This window comes from Mauremys reevesii, linkage group 9, assembly GCF_016161935.1.
Source record: "Mauremys reevesii isolate NIE-2019 linkage group 9, ASM1616193v1, whole genome shotgun sequence".
Lineage (NCBI taxonomy): Eukaryota > Metazoa > Chordata > Testudines > Geoemydidae > Mauremys > Mauremys reevesii.
The window spans coordinates 48,500,944-48,522,885 of NC_052631.1; the positions used below are offsets into that span (position 1 = coordinate 48,500,944).

At 42.5% G+C, this 21,942-nt stretch overlaps 1 protein-coding gene and 1 long non-coding RNA gene across 10 annotated transcripts in view; one reads left to right on the forward strand and one right to left on the reverse strand.

Moving 5' to 3' along the window:
- Window positions 1–21,942, forward strand: part of MSL2 (MSL complex subunit 2) — a 100,469-nt gene that overhangs the window by 31,159 nt on the left and 47,368 nt on the right. For 3 of the 8 annotated variants that reach the window (XM_039489861.1, XM_039489862.1, XM_039489863.1), the window contains one exon: window positions 4,548–8,027. The exons of the other annotated variants lie outside the window; for them this stretch is intronic. In XM_039489861.1, the coding sequence (XP_039345795.1) occupies window positions 4,548–6,139 (1,592 nt within the window). In that variant the 3' untranslated portion in view covers window positions 6,140–8,027. Of the gene's footprint in view, window positions 1–4,547; window positions 8,028–21,942 lie in introns of those variants that run through there. 8 annotated transcript variants of the gene reach the window in all.
- LOC120372616 lies at window positions 569–20,342 on the reverse strand. Of its 2 annotated transcripts, XR_005585075.1 has the most exons (6): window positions 20,227–20,342; window positions 19,545–19,793; window positions 2,202–2,330; window positions 1,688–1,811; window positions 874–955; window positions 569–718 (listed from the first exon to the last, which is right to left on the reverse strand). It is a non-coding gene; the product is annotated as an uncharacterized LOC120372616 (long non-coding RNA). The 2 variants fall into 2 exon arrangements; XR_005585076.1 differs by lacking the exon at window positions 2,202–2,330.

Below are 21,942 nucleotides of genomic sequence, written 5' to 3' on the forward strand. Positions count from 1 at the left end.
GTTTTCTTATTTCGGGAAAGGGAAGTAGGGACAGAAAGGCAGGAAAATGAGTGAATGAAACTAGTAAGAAGATGGAGCAGTGCAGATTGCAGGCAGAATAGAGGGAAAAAGAATACATGAGACTTATGTAATAAAAACAGCTGGAAATTGAGACAGACAAGAAGCTGCACACTGAAGAGCCATAGAAGCAGAGGATGCTAAGCAAAAAGCTGCACACCAGAGTGTTTTGGAACTGAAACAGATAGAGGCTGACAAAGAAATAGAGATCCAGAAATTAGCCATGGAGGAAAAAGAGGGGAAGCACCAACTGGAGTTGATAGAGAACCAGAACACGCCCCCCACCCACCCCCACACCAATGAGTCCCACCTCTCCAAAAATCCACAAATGGGGGAATGGTTATGTCCTGCATACAATGAAACGGGATATTGCTGAATATTGTATCACCTTCAAGAGGCTGTGTGTACTTCATGAGATTGCTGAGGACCAAAATATGCCCACTTTGGTTGCAAAGTTGTCTGGGAGAGCTCCGGATATATTCAATAAGATGCCAATTAGAGATGCTTCAGATTATGGTAAATTCATGGAAATATATTTAAAACTGTTTCAGATTACACCTGAAGCAGAGTTCCTGTTTTACTCTTGGGAAGAAGGAGGGTGAAGGGGAGTCTGGGTGCTCTCCTCCCCAAATCCGTTCCTCTAGTCCTCGTTTCAAATCTCCTGTAAAAACAGAGGAGCCCAGAAGGTGCGATCACTGTACTTCCACTGAGCACCTGAGGAATAAATTCCCTGTGCTGGGTGGGAACAAGCCACAAACAACTCATGGAAATGCTGCTACCCTGAGCACAGAGGCACTTCAGGCAATTGCCACTTACCATACAGGGTTTGTTAAAAGTAGCCTCTGTCCAGCCAAACATCAAGCACATAAAGGCTGTCAGGATTAATGGCAGAGAACACCTGGGGTGGAAAGACACAGGGTTAGGAGGAATGTTGTGCAGGAAAGTTACTTACTGCCAGGGCAGATAGCAGAGCTTTTATTAGTGGGAGGTTACAAAATCCTTGTGCCTTTGGCTAACGTGCATATAGAAACTGAGGATTTGAAAGCTGTATTGGCTGTGGCTGTGGTAAATGATAACCCGACTGCTTTGTTGCTGGGGAATGATTTCTTCTGTGTAGCTCAGGATGTCAAGGAGAAATTTTATGCTGGAACCCCAGAGGTTAAGAGCAAAGTCTCAGGAACTGCTGGAGGAATGGGAGAGTGTCTCTTTAATTCCTCTGCAGCAGTGGAAAACTGTATGCTTCTAGGAGTGGGTGTGCAGGAGGCCAGCTCCTGCCACCTGGTAGCTAAAGGCAGGGTCTCTTCTGGGGGGAACCCGTCACAAACACCTCTCCTTTTCCCCCTCCCTGCCTATCCTTCCTCAGCAAGATGTTCCCTTCTGTAGCAATATTCCAGTCTATTATCCCGCCAAGTCTCTGTGATGCCAGCTATGTCATAGTTGTGATTATTTACTAGTATTTATAGCTCTTCCTATTTATTCCTCATACTTCTTGCATTAGTATACAGACATCTAAGATACTTATTTGATTTCCACACTGTTCCCTCTTGTTTCTCCTTTGTCCTTGCTATAATTGCCGCATGCTTCCTTTAGATTCAGACCCTTCACCCACATTTCCATGTTTTTGACTTACCTGTGAGTTTTTGTCTCCTGACCCCGTTGAATGTAGTTTAAAGCTTTCTTCACTAGCTTAGCCAGAGTGGAACAAGGAATTGGGAATAGAAGATTGTTGCAATACCAGTATCTCCTTTCTTTCACTGAGAGAAGAGACAACAGGAACTATGTTAAGAACTTCCGTCTTCTGCTAAAGAGGTTTCCAGGAATCCCAACATAACTGGATGGCAATGTTGCCACAGTTCTCTCTTCCCTACTGGGAGGGTGACCTCTGGGTGAATAGAAGTTTTGTCATTTCATAAAAAGTTACTTTCAAGGACCATGTTGCCTCCTTAAGAGGAGAGGAATGCTCAACTCTTTTGACATTGTCTGAAGGTGTAGGAATTTTTCAATTCTGGTAATTTTGTGGAGGCATCCATGGGGACATTTAGGTCAGATTTGTGTATTTTCAGTGAATATTGATGCTATGTTTTCCAAAAGAGCTTGTTTGGAGGCTTAGCTTACCAGCACAAGTGTGCAGTTCATTTATTTACCTATAGGGTAATTTGTCTGTCTGATCAGTAACAACACTTGAAGTCCAGACGCCAACTGAGATTGACTTCGTATTGATGCAGTACTTGGGGTTCATGAAGTATTATCTGTGACAGTCAGGCTGCAGACACCTCAAAGGGAAATCAGAAATTTAATACACTAAAAACGAGCAGTTGGTTTGACTGATTGCGTACTGTATTGTACTATAAAACTATGTTGAGTAAGGTCTTTTTCTGCAAGCTTCTGATGTTCTGAACTTGATGGTCATTATGAGATGTTTACAAACTATAGTTATTAATTTATGTATTTGTGTATATAGAAAGCTATGCTCATAATCTACGGGGCAGCTTCAGCTGTATCTCACAGTAGAGTGGTGAAGCAGTCAGATAGGGAGGGGCACCTTCCAAACCAGTTGTTTATACAACCCCAACTTAAAGTACCCATATATTGTCCAGCTCAGAAAAATAAAATGATGGATCATTAGAGTTAATGGGGAGACAGAGACATCGTGGCTAGAATTTACTCCAACTCTGAATAATCATGAGTTGTTATGCCAGAAGAGAGAGCGACTGAGAGTTTAAGAAGTGGGGGTGGGGTGGGAATCAGTTTCAAGCTTCCTTTTAAAAAGGAAGTTGTCATCCAGAAACTGAGGGACAGCCTCTATGAGGGAAGCTTTCCATGAACATAGGATCCCCCATATAGCTAGGGGTATGCTGAGAAACGGTTGAAAGGCAATAAATAACTTGTATTTTATCTTCTAGTATCTACGCAGGGAGAAGATATCTTGATAGTAGAGGGCTCTATAATCTAGCCGACAGAAACATAACAAGATCAGTTGAAGCTAGACAAATTCAAAATGCAATATTTTCCAGTCTGGGTCCTTGTGGTTCTTCTCTGAACTCTTCCTGTTCTTCTTTGAGTCGTTGCAGACATGTATTCCATTCGTGTGTGAGCACCCCAGCACACCAAAGCCTGGGAACTTTGCCTAGGAGTACCTGTAGAAGTGGCACTTAACATAAGAATGGCCATACTGGGTCAGATCAAAGGTCCATCTAGCCCAGTATCCTGTCTTCCAACAGTGGCCAATGCCATGTGCCCCAGAGGGAATGAACAGAACAGGTAATCATTGAGTGAGCCATCCCTGTTGCCCATCCCCAGCTTCTGACAAACAGAGGCTAGGGACACCATCCCTGCCCATCCTGGGTACTAGCCATTGATGGACCTATCTTCCATTAATTTATCTAGTTCTTTTTTGAACTCTGTTATAGATTTGGCCTTCACAACATCCTCTGGCAAAGACGTCCACAGGTTGACTGTGTGTTGTGTGAAGAAATACTTCCTTTTGTTTGTTTTAAACCTGCGGCCTATTAATTTTCATTTGGTGACCCCTAGTTCTTGAGTAGTTTTGTATCATCCGCAAATTTTGCCATCTTAGAGTTTATCCATTTTTTCAGATCATTTATGAATATGTTGAATTATAGTGGTCCCAGTACAGACCCCGGGGGACGCCACTATTTATATCTCTCCATTCTGAAAACGGACCATTTATTCCTACTCTTTGTTTCCTATCTTTTAACCAGTTTCTGATCCATGAGAGGACCTTCCCTTTTATCCCATGACAGCTTACTTTGCTTAAGAGCCTTTGGTGATGGACCTTGTCAAAGGCTTTCTGAAAATCTAAGTACACTGTATCAACTGGATCCCTCTTGTCCACATTCTAGTTGACCCCCCTTAAAAAATTCTAGTAGATTGGTGAGGCATGATTTCCCTTTACAAAAACTATGTTGACTCTTCCACAACAAATTATCTTCCTTATACCCCCTTCTTGTTTTCATCTGTCTCTCAGTGCTACTTTCCTCTGTACTGTTTCCATTTTGACTTCCGGAATTTTAATCTTTGATTTTCAATTTCTGCTTTAACTCTTCCCACTTTGTACAGATGTAGCTCTCTTGGTTAGTGCATTAGGGACATTACATAGTGGTCACCATATTGAGATGAATGTGGTGTTTAAGGGGCAATGCTGATATTGTTTTGCTTGACACCGTATTTTCTAAAGGCTGGGTTAATGGGCATCAGCAGATCAGATTATGTTGAAATTTTTCTCTGCAATTTGGAAAACTTCTAAACACAACATTATTTTAAAACTGTGGGTACAGCAATTGTAATGAGTCTAAAATCTCACAGTTCATACTGTTTGCACACCTATGATTTTTCTCATGACCTTGTTCATCACTGAACACTATACAGGCAATTCATACTGCTGTAAATCAGGAAGTCCCTCTTAGGTTACCATGAAAGCCTATGCCACTTGGTGTGCTCTAATAACCTTCTTTTCTTTTTCCTCTTAGGAAATTTGCTACAGGATCCTATTGCTCCCACCAACTCCACGTGTCAGCATTATGTCTGCAAAACTTGTAAAGGCAAAAAGATGATGATGAAACCATCATGTAGTTGGTGCAAAGACTATGAACAGTTTGAAGAAAATAAACAGTTGAGCATTCTAGTAAACTGCTACAAAAAACTGTGTGAATACATAACACAGACTCCATTGGCACGAGACATAATACAAGCAGTTGACTGTTCTGCAGATCTTTTGGCTTTTCTCAAAGATGGATCGCCACACCATGAAGATACAGAAAACATTTCTGATGCAGCCATGCCTTTGTGTTTGACACATTCTCCATTACCTTCAACCTCAGAACATATTAATGATCCTCAAGCTAGTTTTTCTTCCATACCTGAAAGCACACATAATATTGATATTAGAGGTTCTGTTATCAATGGGTTGCCCAATTGTAATGGGCTTTCAGTGGATAAACTTGGAGTAAATATTCCTTCCCCTGAACATGCAAATACAATTGATGTGTGTAGTACTGGAGAGTACATAAAAACTGAGGATATCGCTAGCAGTCTTCAGCCTGTGTGTGACACAGTTTCTACTAGTGACTTGTGTACATCAGGCCTTGACATCTGCAGTTTCAACGAAGATATAAAACCTGGCTCGCTATTGCTTAGTGTTGAGGAAGTTCTCCGAAGCTTAGAAACTGTTTCAAGCACTGAAGTCTGTGGTTCTGATTTGCAGCCCAGCTTGGAAGCCACCATATCCAATGGTCCTTTCCTGCAGCTTTCTCCCCCACCTCTTAGCCATAATGTTTTCATGTCCACAGGTGCTTCTCCTCATGGGATCTCATGTACAGCAGCAACACCTAAGGTAGTTAAGTTAAACCGAAAGCGATCTCGATCAGAAAGTGACAGCGAAAAGGTTCAGCCACTACCCATTTCCAGCATCATCTGTGGCCCAACATTGGGAGCATCAGCTCCAGTAACAGTGAAACAGGAAAATAAAATGTCTTTGCAGCCTGTAGCAACTGTACCCAATGGAGGCACTACTCCCAAAATAAGTAAAACTGTACTCCTGCCTAATAAAAGCATGAAAAAGAATCTAGAACATGCCCCCAAGAAATCTCACCCGAAAGCCAAACCAGGAATACTGAAAACAAAAGACAAAGCAAAGGAAAAGGTTGCTAGCAGTAATGTTATGCCAGGAAGTCCGACAAAAACTGCATACAAAAAGCCACAAGAAAAGAAAGGGTGTAAATGTGGTCGCGCCACCCAAAATCCAAGTGTTCTTACATGCCGTGGCCAACGCTGCCCTTGCTACTCTAACCGTAAAGCCTGCTTAGACTGTATATGCCGTGGCTGCCAAAACTCATATATGGCTAATGGGGAGAAGAAGCTGGAAGCATTTGCAGTGCCAGAAAAGGCCTTGGAACAGACTAGGCTTACTTTGGGCATTAATGTGACAAGCATTGTGCGCAGTGCCAGCACAAGCACCAGTGTAATTAATGTGACAGGGTCACCAGTAACTACATTTTTAGCTGCCAGTACACACGATGATAAAAGTTTGGATGAAGCTATAGACATGAGATATGACTGTTAAATCTTTTTTTTTTTTTGTCTTTTCCCTGCCCTTACTAGGGGAACTGCTACAGTTTTAAGGCAGCTATGGTTCTGTTTAACTTGCCGAAGCTCCTGCCTATAGATCACTTGTATCAAGTGTTTTTCATTGCTATGTTACGTGTGTTAGTGTCTGGGAAATAGTTTGCAGATAATGGAGGAGTTACCCTAAAACTATGTCTTTAGATCTCACAGCACCTCATAGTTTGAGATCAGATCCTGATGTAAATGGTTTTAATACAAGATGACCTTTGGAAAGAAACATATTAACCTCATTGTGCCAGTTAATGCTTTGTGCTCAATTAAAGTTTCCGATTAAATGTAAGGAAGTGGTATCTAGTCAGTCCATCAAAGTTGTGCAAGTTCATGATGTATGAAAGTAACTGCCAAATACACTGCCATAGTGAGTCAGTGTTGCTAGCAAATCACATCCCATTCCTGTTGAAAGTACAGTATTAACTGAGGTCTGCAGTCTTTGAATGACACATCTTTTTTGATCATGAGCGTTGGTTATCTAGAGCATGGAACAGTACAAATTAGTAATTTCATGGAAAGAGAAGTTGTCCCTCATTGGAATTGGCTTAGAAGTAACTGGGCAATCAACTGGAGTCAGTTGTAAAGTGGCTGTCCCTCCAGATCCTGCTCAAGTCTCTGTGTAATCGCTTCCTTCACTTTTTCTAAAAAGCCTGCAGGTGGCTGTGTGAATGGTATATTTTATGCCCTGTGGCACTAACTTCATTCATCTTTGGCATGTTGCTGTTCACTTCATCATGAGAGGGGAAACAACTAATAAACAAAGAAAGGCCAAATACCACATATGTAAACCCATTGATTTCAGTGGGAGTTGCTGCATGTGGTGTCTGAGAAGAATTTGACCATAGGTTACAAATATAAAAATTAAATCTGGGCTGGGTTAAAATCTTTGTCCATTGGTGCCCCCCAATACATCCTAGTTTATACAGCCTTTACCCACCATTGGTTTCTCTTTTCTTCACTTAAAGATATAAATGAGGTTAACACTGTATTGTCATGTACTTGGGATCTATTTACTCTAGGAAAATAGCCCATTGTTACTTGCTTCCCCTCAGTCAGGAAAGAGAACTGATGGGTAAACAGGATCAAGTTATTTTCAGTACTCATTAGATAAAGTATGCTAGACAGCTTATTCCACCAAGTGTTCAGCTCACTCGTCTACATTCAGTATGCCCAACTGGTTGATTTCCAGTTAATCTCTGAAAATAAGGAAATAGTTCAACGAAGGCTTTTTGCATTTTGCACAACATTACAGCAGTTTTAAGATTTTTTTAATGCCATTCTAAAGAAGTCAGACTTCCTCACGATGCAGCGATATCTCATCTTTAAATGGCACAGCACAAATAAAAGATGGTCTGACTAGTATACAAAGCATTATCCTTCTAATTTAAAAGACAGTTACTATTATAACAGCATGTCTAAAGAGAAACAGTGCTCAAATTTTTCAAATTCCATTTTATGGCAGCCATATTTTTATTAATTAAATGAAATCTCCAGTGAATTATGACATAATGTTGGATATATTTTGATTGTGCACAAAGCATGTACAATGATGGTTACCTGTCTAAGAAATAAGCAAAAACTTTTTGGACACAAATCAGATGACACCACCTTTTTGTTTTTGTAGTGTACTATGGTGTCATTTTTTGTGAACGTGGTCAGATAATTTTTTTCGTTTTGTTTTGTATTTCCCCCCGTCTTTTTTGTGGGGTAGGGTGGGGTGTTAAAGCCATAGGAAGAAAAATGTGATGTATGTGTCCAGTCTGTACTATTTTGTTTTTGTTTTGCAAGAAGAGTTGAAAAATATTTTTGATAACGAGAGTAAATGGTGGAAAATGCTTCTTAGTATTCTTGTCTTTATTTGCCAATCCAAGTACCTGAATTCCCTGTTTTTAGCCCTCATGAGGCTTAATGATGTCCTATTAAAACATATTTAGTTAAATTTGTATGTGATTTTGTGTGTTGACCAAGAGGCTCCTACCATTTTCTACTTTGGTGGTTTGACTTTGACCTACTCATGTAAATCTGTGTTTATTATTCCACTACATGTAAGTAAAGTAATCAAGTGACAAACAGATTTTAGTGGAGTTTGAGCAACATGGGTAGTAGCTTCTGAACACTTCCGCAAAGCTGTTAAGTTTTGCTGAGATTGTTGTTAGTACATTTATTTGTACTCTAAACTATATACTTCAGTACACATTCCTCAATGTAGGAGTAGTTTGGAATTATTTATTTTTTACTGTTGCATTAAGTGAGGTTCCAGTTGTTGGAGATTTAGGTGAAGTGTTTTTTGGAACCATTGATAGGAGACCCCTGATCATTAATGTAATATTGCTAAATGGTAAATTCAGGTTGTTTTAAAAACAAGTTTCCTTTTATGCTACCACGTTCTTGAAATGTGTATTAAAATGTAAATTGTTTAATAAATGTTAGTTTTCTAATTCTATTTTGTAACTGCTGAGGGCATCCGTGTGGCATGTCTGAATGCTTTTTAGTTTTCAGAAGAAAATTATTTGTTTCTTCATAATTTAAAATTAGCTTTTGTTTCTTTTCATTTTCTGCCTCCCCTGTATGTTGAGGAGTAAATTAAGTAGTGGAAAAGGATTATGAGTTTGGAGGAGAGAACTGCAGTGAAATAATTGCATTCGTCCTGTCTTTCTATGACCATTTAAAGCAACCTAAATAGTAGCTTAAATGGTCTTTACCTTCATGCTGGTTGTTTTTTGCCTATCTACACTAGTGAGTACCACAGTTGCTATTACAAGTGGCACTGCCCCCATGGAGTGGTTCAGTAGTGGGAAACCTTGAAGTCTTTGCTAGTGTAAATAAGACCACTTGGGACTACCCTGCATTTGGTATGTGTGTGCTCTTTCTCTTTCTCCTCAGAGTTTTTGAAGTAATGCATTACTCTTGCAAACTTTCTTCAAATTCTCTAATTTTAGAACTGCATCAGCAACAAAATGTAGCTGGTGAAGGACCACTATCCTCAAAGATATTTCTGATGTAAGCTGCTGCTTAGCTGGGAGTATGCTGACAAATTGAAAGATCAAAAACTGGCTTTCAGAAATTGGATCAGTAACTTGTCTATCCTTTTCCAGGATGTGTAATATTTCTCTTGGAAAGGTGCAGTTCATCTGATACAAAATTAATGTGGTGTTCACATCCATACCATTTGAATACAAGAGTGAGAATCCTTTGTCAAGGAATACGCACATTAAAATGTTTTCCATGCACCAAACTACTATATATAAACTGAATTTATAAATAATAAACAAAGTCTAGCTAAAATAGATGCGCTTGCAACTGGACATATTTGTGTGTGTGTGTGTATATATGTGTGTGTGTGTGTGTGTATATATATATATGCAAGTGCATCTAGTTTAGCTAGACTTTCAGTTTATTATTTTTACAGTAACAACAGTATGCTTCATGTATTCTTCAAAAGTATGTTTAAAGAAACATAAAGTAAAATGGTTCCTGCCCCAATGGTCTTACATTTATCTAATTGTAGACAGGCACCAAGAGGGAGAGAAACAAATAGGGTAGATGAAGTAGTAAGTTGATATGCATAGATGCAGTTTGGGCATTTGCACGTCATGAAATTATGTTGTGTATAAACAACTTCGGAGTGTTTTTTCACCTTGTAGCTGATGTGGCAAAAGTGAGTTTTAGGCGGGATTAAAATGAGGTAAGGATGGCGGCTTGATAAATGGATATTGAGAATATGTTCCACACTGGAGGGACAGTGTGGGGAAAAGAATGTTTGGGATTAGGAGAAAGAAATGAAGGGAGATGTTGAACAGAGCTTGAATTGCAGGGGGAGGAGGGGGCTGGGTCTCATTATTTTTAGGGTTATCCAGCTTTTGATTTATTCAAAGGCTTGGGGCAGGAAGGGTGATTTGCACCCCTTCTTCCTATGTGGCCAGCAGTAGGGTCAGGAGCTACTGGGAGAACAACAGCAGAAGGTGCTGCCACCACATGGTAGGGGGAGCTGGAGTGCAGCAAGGGAAGAATCCACAATCACAACTGGTCCTCCTGTCCAGACTTGGTACTTCACTGATGTATCCCAGGCTCTGACACCCCACTCCAGAGAAGCCCCTTCACCCCGGCAAGAAGTGATAGGTGCTGTCTGGTGACTTGGCCAGCTGCTTGACAGAGATCAGTTCCCACCACTCCTCCAGCAACAGGGCTGACGGGAAGAGAAGGGAAAGGGGGTTAGAAATTGGGTGAGCTGGGGCCAGAGGGGAGGTTGGAGACCTGTTGAATTGAGAGGAGAAGGGACCTGGCATCTACAAGGGGGAAACTGGATAGAGAACTAGTAGTCATGGGTAGAAGGGATGCTGTGGTAGGTGCAGAAGTGGGAGTTACGTGTGGGGAGCAGGCAGGGCAGAAGGTGGTGGGTAATGGGTAGCGGAGATGGGGGTGTTAGAGATAGGAGAGGCAGGGGCAGAAGGTGGGGGGTTATGCAGTAAGGACAGGCAGGGAGAGGAGGAGGGTCAGAAAGGGGCAGTTAACAGGTTATTGAAAAGGGAGCAGTTTAGGGGTAGGGAAGGCATTGGGGCAGAAAGTTAGGGGCAGAGAAGGCAGTCTTGCTGCAGCTGAATTTGGCTTTGCAGCACCAAGGTGCTAGTACAGGAGTCTCCAGGGGATACTCTGGCACCTCAGTCCTGCTGCCTCCAGGGGCCATCCACATTCATTAAGGACTCCATTCATTATGGTCAGCCCCTACTTTTCCCCCCAGAATTCAATCATTGGTGTTGAGGCTGATGACATTTTGACATTTGTGGATCAGTCAAAGGTGAGGGAATGCCCTGGCAGACTGAGTCACGGATACAGATCAAGTTGCAAATGAGCAAGGTCCCTGAACATGTGAATAAGACGTTTTGACCTTGATGATCAGGGTAATGGGAATTGTTGCAGGCTTAAAAGATGTGGGCAATGTGATCTGAATGACATTGAGGAACAGGATTTTTGGACAACACGAGGGGAACGTGATCAATAATCCCCATGCTATGACACCTCGGTAGAATGAATTACTTTTGAAAAACAAACCAATGCAAAGTAAAACAGCAAAGGTAAAACCATGCCAGCACAAGCGATCTCCACGCTACCTCTTTGATGAGTTTCAGAACCTTTGCTATTAAGTCTCTAATTCCTGCAAACATCACCTAATTATATATAAAAAAACACATACATACAGATTAAATTGCAAGCATTGTTTAAATGTATAATTCTTACAGTAGTTTGTGTTCTTTATTGAAGCTCACTTTTGATTGCATGTATTTAAGATACTGTGATTTTAAAAACAGCATATTTTTTCAAGTTGCCTGTACAAGTGGTATCCTCGGTACCGAGCAAGCATTGAAGCCTGACATCTACAATGCTTGCAGTGTGCCCACCATCACTGGTACCATTGACTCCAGCTATGGCGATCTCAGCTATGACATTGGTACCAGTGTCCTTTCGGCACTGTAGGAGTTCCAGTACTTGAGGGACATCTCATTGTTGGAAGAGCCAGAGTCCCTGTTACCAGGTACAAAGCATCTTTTGGTACTGAAACCTCATTCTCTGAGTAGCCATTCCATGTCACAGGACTCTCCTCCAACATCATTGGCTGCCCCCATGTGGAGTAAGAGGACTGTTAATCAGTCTCCTCTATTTCTGAGGTGTTCTCCTACATACCCCTTTAGGAATCCGCCTTTGTGCTGGGAGGACCTTGCAGGTCATCAAGGATGGTTGAACCAACCTTGTATGCCACCCCTGCTTCCTTATGGACCCCACAGTGGCCATATTGGGACCTGTGGGCTGCCTATTGACAACAATTTAACAGAACACCAGTACCATCCCTCAAAGAGACCAGGATTTCACATTCTCCTTCTACCCATCCATGACAGGAGGAGACATTTCAAGAGCAGGAGGCTAGGGCATATGAGGAAGTAATCTCTGAGACTCCCATTTCATCATCACCGGATGAAGCAGTTATTTCTCCACCACCTTCCATGGCCAACGACTTCAGGCAGTTTCAGAACCTCACTGGAAGGCTACCTGACATCCTACAGATCCCTCTGGAGGAGGTCAGAGATCTGCAGCACAAGTTGCTAGATATTTTGCAGTCGGCAACACCCTCCTGAGTGGTGCTACCTATTAATGAGTCTCTCCTGGATCCAGCTAAGACGGTACGGTAGATGCCAGCTACTGTTCCACCAATATGCAAAAGGACAAATAAGTGTTACATGCTCCTTAAGGAGTCTGACTTTTTATTTTCCTATCCCCCACCTAACTCCATAGTCGTGAATGAACAGAGTAGGCAGGACATTTTGAGAACTACCCCCTACAACAAGGACCAAAAGCAACTGAATGTCTTTGGACGAAAATGTTACTAGTTCAGAACTGTGCAATTCCAGATCACGATCAGGCTGTCATAGCCAAATATACACTACTGAGGTCAGGTCTACACTACCACTTACTTCCCCATATCTTAAGTCTGTGAATAAGCCACCCCCCAATCCCCGAGCGACATGTTTCATTGACCTAAGCACTGGTATGGACAGTGCTATATGCCTGCCGACATAGCTACCACCTCTCATGGAGGTGGATTTATTATGCCAACGAGAGAGCTTTCTCCCATCCACATAGAACATCTTCACCAGACGCGCTACAGTGGCATGGCTGCACTGATGATGTGCTTCGAGTGTAGACTAGCCCTAATTACAAGCAGCTCGTGGCTTTTATGGAACAGCAGCCACACAACTGCAGGAAGCAATTCCAGTCCATATTTGTGGAGGGTCAGCTATTGGCCAGAACATCTCTCCAGGCATCCCTAGCTGCTGTGGACACTGCTTCCAGATCCATGGCGGTAGCTGTGCTCTGGGCATCTTGGCTTCAATTTTCAGAGTTTCTGAGGGATTCAGAACACTGTAGAGGACCTCCCCTTTAGTCTAAGCTTTTCTCAGAGACGATGAATGACTCCCTTCACGCCCTGAATAACTCCAGGGCTACCTTGCGTTCCTTGGGCATTTATGCATCTATGAACAAGAAATGTTTCAGCAGGTCACAGACTGCCCAGAGATCACACCATGCTCGGTTCTTGGAGTACCACAGACATGCAGAAACCCCTGGAAATAGAGACAAGTTTCAGAGGAAGAGAGCCACTCAACTGCCCTCCATGACCACCCAGGCATAATCTAAACAGCAGTTTTGATAGGTTGGTTGAGGCTTTGAATCCTCCCACTCATCTGACTTTACAGTTGCATCCGTTAGCCCATCTCCCTCCCTTTGGGGACCACCTTGTCCATTTCCACCAGGCTTGAGAGCAGGTCACTATGGACCAATGGGTCTTAGAGGTCATAACATCAGACTATACCATCCAGTTTCACTCCCTCCCTTCCACCCTTGTCTCTCTTCAAGGACTCCTCTCACAAGCTTCTACTAAGACAAGAGGTGGACTCTCTCCTCCTTGTAAGAGCAATAGGACTGGTTTCTTCCTCTTGCAGAGATGGGGTTCAACTCAAAATACTTCCTAGTGCCAAAGGAGGATGAAAGTTGGAAGCTGATTTTTAGATCTAAGACAGCTGAACAAGTTTGTGAAGACTCAAAAGTTCAGGATGGTGACTCTAGCAACTATAATTCCTTCACTAGAGGAAAGGGATTGGTTTTCATCCCTCAGTCTACATGACTACTATTTCTATAACACTATACATGCATCACACAGTAAATACCTAGTTCACCATAGGCCAAGATCATTTCCAGTACCGAGTGCTTTCCTTTGGCCTATATTGGCCCAAAGGGTGTTTTCAAAGGTTCTAGCAGTAGTGGCAGCTTACCTTCTGGCGGAATCAGAGTAGGAACCGTGTTAGTCTGTATATGCAAAAAGAACATTAGTACTTGTGGCACCTTAGAGACTAACACATTTATTTGAGCATAAGCTTTCGTGGGCTGCAGCCCACTTCTTCAGATGCATAGAATGGAACATATAGTAAGGAGATATGTATACATACAGAACATGAAAAAGTGGAAGTAGCCATACCACCTCTGAGGCTAATTAATTAAGATGAGCCATAACATCAGCCCTGCTGAACACAATGCCATCAACAGTCTTAGGAACAACTCTGACAACATAATAAAAAATGCTAATAAAGGAGGTGCTGTCGTCGTCATGAATAAATTGGAATATGAACAAGAGGCTGCTAGGCAGCTCTCTAACTCCACCTTCTATAGGCCATTATCCTCTGATCCCACTGCTCAATAAACTCCCTGAAAAGGCACAGGAACAGATCTGTACAGACATATACTTAGAACCCCGACCAGGGGTATTCTATTTGCTACCCAAGATCCATAATTCTGGAAATCCTGAATGCCCCATCATCTCAGGCATTGGCACCCTAACAGCAGGATTGTCTGGCTATGTGGACTCTCTCCTCAGGCCCTACGCTACCAGCACTCCCAGCTATCTTTGAGACACCACTGACTTCCTCAGGAAACTACAATCCATCAGTGATCTTCCAGAAAACACCATCCTGGCCACTATAGGTGTAGAAGCCCTCTACACCAATATTCCACACAAAGATGGTCTACAAGCTATCAGAAACAGTATCCCCAATAATGTCACAGCAAACCTGGTGGCTGAACTTTGTGACTTTGTCCTCACCCACAACTATTTCACATTTGGGGACAATATATACCTTCAAGTCAGTGGCACTGTTATGGGTACCCGCATGGCCCCACAGTATGCTAACATTTTTATTGCTGACTTAGAACAACGCTTCCTCAGCTCTCGTCCCCTAAAGCCCCTACTCGCGCTACATTGATGACATCTTCATCATCTGGACCCATGGAAAAGAAGCCTTTGAGGAATTCCACCATGATTTAAACAATTTCCATCCCACCATCAACCTCAGCCTAGACCAATCCACACAAGCGGTCCATTTCCTTGACACTACTGTGCTAATAAGCGATGGTCACATAAACACCACCCTATACCGGAAACCTATTGACCACTATACTTACCTACATGCCTCCAGCTTCCATCCAGAACACATCACATGATCCTCTGTCTACAGCCAAGCTCTAAGATACAACCACATTTGCTCCAATCCCTCAGACAGAGACAAACACCTACAAGATCTCTATCAAGCATTCTTAAAACTACAATACCCGCCTGCTGAAGTGAAAAAAAAAACAGATTGACAGAGCCAGAAGAGTACCCAGAAGTCATATACTACAGGACAGGCCCAACAAAGAAAATAACAGAATGTTAACAGAAAATAACTAGCCGTCACCTTCAGCCCCCAACTAAAACCTCTCCAGTACATCATCAGAGATCTACAACCTATCCTGAAAGATGATCCCTCACACTCAGATCTTGGGAGACAGACCAGTCCTTGCTTACAGACCGCCCCCCCCAAACCTGAAGCAAATACTCACCAGCAACCACACAACAAAAACACTAACCCAGGAACCTATCCTTGCAACAAAGCCCGATGCCAACTCTGTCCACATATCTATTCAAGTGACACCATCATAAGACCTAATCACATCAGCCACGCCATCAGGGGCTCGTTCACCCGCACATCTACTAATGTGATATATGCCATCATGTGAATCTATGTGCCAGCAATGCCCCTCTGCCATGTACATTGGCCAAACAGTCTCTACGCAAAAGAATAAATGGACACAGATCTGACATCAGGAATCATAACATTCAAAAACCAGTAGGAGAACACTTCAACCTCTCTGGTCACTCACTAACAGGCTTAAAGGTGGCAATTTTGCAACAGAAAAGCTTCAAAAACAGACTCCAACGAGAAACTGCTGAACTTGAATTAATATGCAAACTAGAAACCATTAACTTAGGCTTGAATAGAGACTGGGAATGGCTGAGTCATTACACAGATTGAATCTATTTCCCCATGTTAAGTATACTCACATCTCTTGTCAACTGTCTGAAATGGCCATCTTGATTATCACTCCAAAAGTGTTTTTTTCTCCTGCTGATGATAGCTCATCTTAATTAATTAGCCCTCTTAGAGTTGGTATGGCTACTTCCACCTTTTCATGTTCTGTATGTATATATATCTCCTTACAATATGTTCCATTCTATGCATCTGAAGAAGTGGGCTGTAGCCCACGAAAGCTTATGCTCAAATAAATTTGTTAGTCTCTAAGGTGCCACAAGTACTCCTGTTCTTCTGGAGGAAGTTATTCCTGTCTTCCCACAGTTTGGCTGTTCCTTTTTGAGACAGTGTTATCAACACTGAAGACCCTAGCTCTCTTCCAAGAGTTGGACATACAGATGAATGTAAAGAAATCCATGCTTGGACTGGTACAAAGGATATGGTTTATAACTCTGTGTTTGGACACACTGACACCCAGAGCAGATGTCCCTTTAGACATATTTGTGACCCTGTCAGGACTGGTAGGAACAATTCAGGGAAGCCCTTGGACCACAATAAGGAACTGTCTTCAACTTCTTGGCCATATGGCAGCTTGCACTTTTGTGACCAGTCATGCAAGGCTACACCTTTTCTGTTTCCAAGGTTGGTTGAAAAGTGCCTATTCTCTGACCAGGGATACCTTGGACAGGTAGGTGGCAGTCCCCTTGCACATAAAGAACTCTCTAAACTGGTGGAAGGAGCAATTCCATGTCTATGTAGGTATCCCTTTCTGTCACCCAACCCCATCAGTGACTCTAACAACCGCCGCATCCCTGTTAGGGTGGAGAGCCCACTTCAACACCCTGACAGTTCAGGTCAGATGGACAGCTCATGAAACCAGTCTCCACATTCAACCTATTGGAGCTCAGGGCAATAAGGAATGCTTGCCTCTATTTCCTGCCTCTCATCAGGGACAAGATCAGATTCATGATGGATGACATCCTGCATGTTTTACATCAACAATCATGGGGGAGCAAGATCTCCCTCGTGCACCAAAGCAATAAAACTCTGGAACTGGTGTATAGCCCCCCACATCCAGAGTTCAGCAGTCTACTTCCCAGGCATCTGGAACACCACTGCCAATGCACTCAGCAAACACTTCCTCCATGACTGACCTTCAGGTCCTCCAAAACATATTCCAGAAATGGGGACTGCCAGAGATTAATCTTTTTGCCACCTCTGAGAACAGCAAGACCCCCGCTCTTCTGTTCAGTGGGAGCCTGGGTCACCGCTCCCTTGGAGATGCCTTCCTTCTACTGCAGAAGAAGAGTCTGTTCTATCCCTTTTCTCCAAAGCCCACAGTTCGAAGAACAGTGAACAAGATCAGGCAGGGGAAGGCCAGAATTATCCTTGTAGAACGTACTTGTCCAAGGCACGCTTGGTACCCTTATCCGCTTCAACTGTGTGTCCACCTGCTGACCAAGATTCCTACCATCCTTCATCTATGGGGCTACTATTTCTGCTCAAAGGCTTTGAAATGGATATCGGGTTGTATCTCTACTAACTGTGGTATGTAACCTATCACTTAAATCAGCCTTTGTACTACCTGACTGGGGGGTAGCTAATGTACACTGATTTTTTTTCAAAAGGCTCCAGAGGGGATCCTGGCAATTACAGGCTGGTAAACTTCAGTACCAGGCAAATTGATTAAAACTACAGTAAAGAATAGAATTATCAGACACATAGATTGGCGGGGACAGATAGCTCAGTGGTTTGAGCATTGGCCTGCTAAATCCAGGGTATTAAGTTCAATCCTTGAAGGGGCCATTTAGGGATCTGAGGCAAAAATCTGTCTGGAGATTGGTCCTGCTTTGAGCAGGGGGTTAGACTAGATGACCTCCTGAGGTCCCTTCCAACTCTGACATTTAATGATTATATGATTAACATGATTTGTTGGGGAAGAGTCAACGTAGCTTTTGTAAAGGGAAATCATGCCTCACCAGTCTATTAGAATTAATTGAAGGGGTCAACAATTATGTCAACAAGAGTGATCCAGTGGATATAGCATATTTGGACTTCCCAAAAGCCTTTGACTAGGTTCCTCAACCAAAGGCTCTTAAGCTAAGTAAGCAGTCATAGAATAAGATGGAAGGTCCTCTCATGCATCAGTAACTGGTTAAAAGACAGGAAACAAAGAGTAGGAATAAATGGTCAGTTTTCAGAATGGAGAGAGGTAAATAGTGGGGTCTTCCAAGGATCTGTTCTGGGACCAGTGCTGTTGAACATACTCATAAATGATCTGAAAAAAGGGTTTAACAGTGAGGTGTCAAAGTTTACAAACAATACAAATGTACTCAAGATAAGTCCAAAGCTGACTGCAATGAGTTACAAAGGGATCTCACCAAATTAAGTGACTGGGCAGGAAAATGGCAGATGAAATTCAATGTTGATAAATTGAAAGTAGTGCATATTAGGAAATAATCCTGATGATACATACAAAATGATGGAGTCTAAATTAGCTGTTACCACTCAAGAAAGAGACCTTGGAGTCATTGTGGAGAGTTCAGAAAGCTAAGAATGTTAGAGACCATTAGGAAAGGGATAGAAAAGACAGAAAGTACCATAATGCCACTATATAAATCCATGATATATTCACAGTTTGAATATTGCAGGCAGTTCTGGTTGTCCCATCTCAAAAAAGATACATTAGAATTGGAAAAATTAGAGAGAAGCCCAACAAAAATTATTAGGGGCATGGAATAGCTTCCATATGAGGAGAGATCAAGATGATTAGGACTGTTCAGTTTAGAAAAGAGATGATGAATGCGGTATATGATATAGGTTTATAAAATCATGAATGGTGTAGAGAAAGTTAATAAGGAAGTGTTATTTATCTCTTCACATAACACACAGAACCAGGGATCACCCAACGAAATTTAATAAGCATCATGTTTAAAACAAACGTAAGAAAGTACTTCTTTACCCAACGCGTAGTGAAGCTGTGGCCCCACTGATTATTTAGTAGGCTTCCTGCATCTGATGTGATTAAAACAATTTTTGCTATTAGTTTTTGTGATTTTTGCTAGTTGTTCTTTGAATTCTCTTTTGGCCTGCCTAATTATAGTTTTATACTTTATTTGCCAGAGTTTATGCTCGTTTCTATTTTCCTCAGTAGGATTTGACTTCCAATTTTTAAAGAATGCCTCTTCATCTCTAACCACCTCTTTTACTTTGCTGTTTAGCCATAGTGGCAATTTTTTGGTCCTCTTACTATTTTTATTATTATTTTTGCGGCATACATATAGTTTGAGCCTCTTCTATGGTGGTTTTTAATAGTTTTCATGACACTTACAGGCTTTTCACCCTTGTGACTGTTCCTTTTAATTTCAATTTAACTAGCCTCCTCAGTTTTGTGTAGTTAACCCCACCACAGTATAATTTTTGTTTGGTATTTCCCCCGATGAGGATGTTTAATGTAATTACCTTATGGTCGCTATTACAGAGCAGTTCAGCTGTATTCACCTCTTGGACCAGATCCTGTATGCTAGATCCCTGCGTGGGATTATTTTTAATCCTGCTCCTGCTATTATGGCAGCGGGTCCTGTGGGATCCTGGTCCTGCTGCAGGGCTCTACTGTGTGCCACTTAGGACGAAGTAAAAATATCTTGCCTCTCAGTCTCACTGGTGTCCTGTTCTTTGCTGGGTCATGCACTGCAACTCTGTTCCTTTAACCTATATGATAATGAGGGAAGATATGTTGCCAGCACCATGGGGTTCTGGGGTTCTTCTTAAGGACAGGAGGTGGTTACTATGCTCATACAAATAGAAGGGAAAATAGTGGCCAGCCTAGTGGATTTGGGATGTGCCTAACTATGGCTGCAGGAAACTTGGTGGGATTTGAGTGCCTTTGCCTATGCAAAGAGGACTTCCGGGTGATAGCTCCCCTGTGAGTGGGAAATCAGGGGCTGACTCATTGCCCAGGCCCATTTTTGTGCAGTGAAACTGGGTTTCTCCTGAGGGAACCTAGGAGAATCAGGCAGGCTCATGGCTGCAGAAAAGGAGATTCTGGAAATGCCATGTGGGTCCTGGGGAGCTGAAAGGGTTGCACAGAGAGAAGACAACAAAGCATGTCCTGGACATGGCTCTCTGCCAGTCTGGTACATACCTCCCCAATGTGCACCTGAAAGTCCCTTCATCCTTTTTGAAGGTTTTGAGCCTGCTGGGAAATGCTTGCTGCCTTCTTGAGGCATGTGATGATGTCCCATCTGCTCATAAAGGCGGTGGGAATGGCTCTCTGAGCTCACAAAGGAACCCTGGGAAAAACCACAGCCAGGAAGGTTGAAGGTGAAATTTGTTGTTGCTCAGTTGGTTATCTGTATTATGGTAGCACCCAAGGGACCCCCATTTAGGGATCAAGGCTCTACTGTGCTAGGCTAAGTCAAACCCCCAAGAATTGTGAATTGTGGACTCTACATAGCATATGAACTATGCTTTCAGAACAGCTTGGGAAAGGTGGCTGTTTACTGAGGGTTGTCTGATTTCAGCTTCTTTATTAAACTGCCATACTTGTGAACATGTTTTCACAAGTGCACTGGTAATACTTCAAAGGTTGATACTTCTTCACTTTACCCTCTATGAAGGGCGCAGGCTGTTTTAGAGAGGATGTTAGAGCCTCAATGTTGCAAGTCAAGTAAGCTTTGTAATTGTTTTCTTGCCTCAGTAAGTTGGAGAGAGAAACTCCAAAGACTACTATCTATGTGTTGTTGAGAAAGCCCATACCACCTGTTGAAGGAATTCCGCATCGTCTGACATAGGTTTTCATGTAGCAATATTTCACATTAAATGAAATATTAAGTGAAGTAGATGAAAGTTCAGCCACTAGCTACTTTGAATTTTCTAGAAAAGACTGGTGCTTGACTGATGAAAAAGTTCTGCAACAGCTTCCCTGTTGGCACTTGATAAATGTTAATAACAGCCCATTGTTTTGTTTCATTAGTGTTTTAAAGAGTTATTTCAATTTAAAATGTGTTTTCCCCTTCAGCCAGAGGAAGGGGAAAATATGACAGAAGCAGTAATCTGAAAATGAACTAGTGTATGTCTTCCCATCACTAAAGAGACATTGAATCTAATGGCTGTAAGCACAGGGCCGGGACCTGGGAATTTTAATCTAGGCCCTGATACTGATGTAAGCAGGATCTGAATGAGTTCTCCCCTGACAGCTAGTTGAGGAGGGGAAAAGGCTTCAAGACCACACTGTATTTACCTGAACACACCCACTCTGCCTTGGTATCCAGCAGACAGAACTGTATTGCCAAAGTAATCAACTTTGGCAGGTGTTGGGTTACAAATCACTATAGTGCTGAATGCAGGGGTAATTAAATGTTATCCATACTGTATGAGAAAAGGGCAACTGAACTGTGCTTAGCTGGCCCTTGGATGCCAGATCCCTGTGAAGGGTAAGAGGGGGCGGGGACAGGTGTCCCTGCTGGGAAGTGGGGCTCTACCTGAGTCCTAAGCATGGTTTAACCTACCCCCTCCCCACTGTTCAAAGATAGAGCTAATCAAGGCCCCATTAGGAGTATTTTGTTTTGTTAAGTGATCACTAGACCTGAAATCACTTCTTTCTGGACAGCGTTTCTGAACAGCTTGCTTCAGCAATGAAGTTCCTCCACTAAGAGCTGGGTGGAACCTCAAGAGACTGACCTGCAGAGGTTACAGTAGAGAAGCAGGTGGTAGCAAAAGGTGACAGTGTGCAGCAGAGTGGAATGGTTGCCAGTGGGACAGTCGGATGGTGGGTCAGGTGGCACACCTGATGGGCAGCTGGCAGGGCAGCCAGCGGAGCAACGGACGGTTGGCAAGGCGTCAACACCAGAGCAAGTGC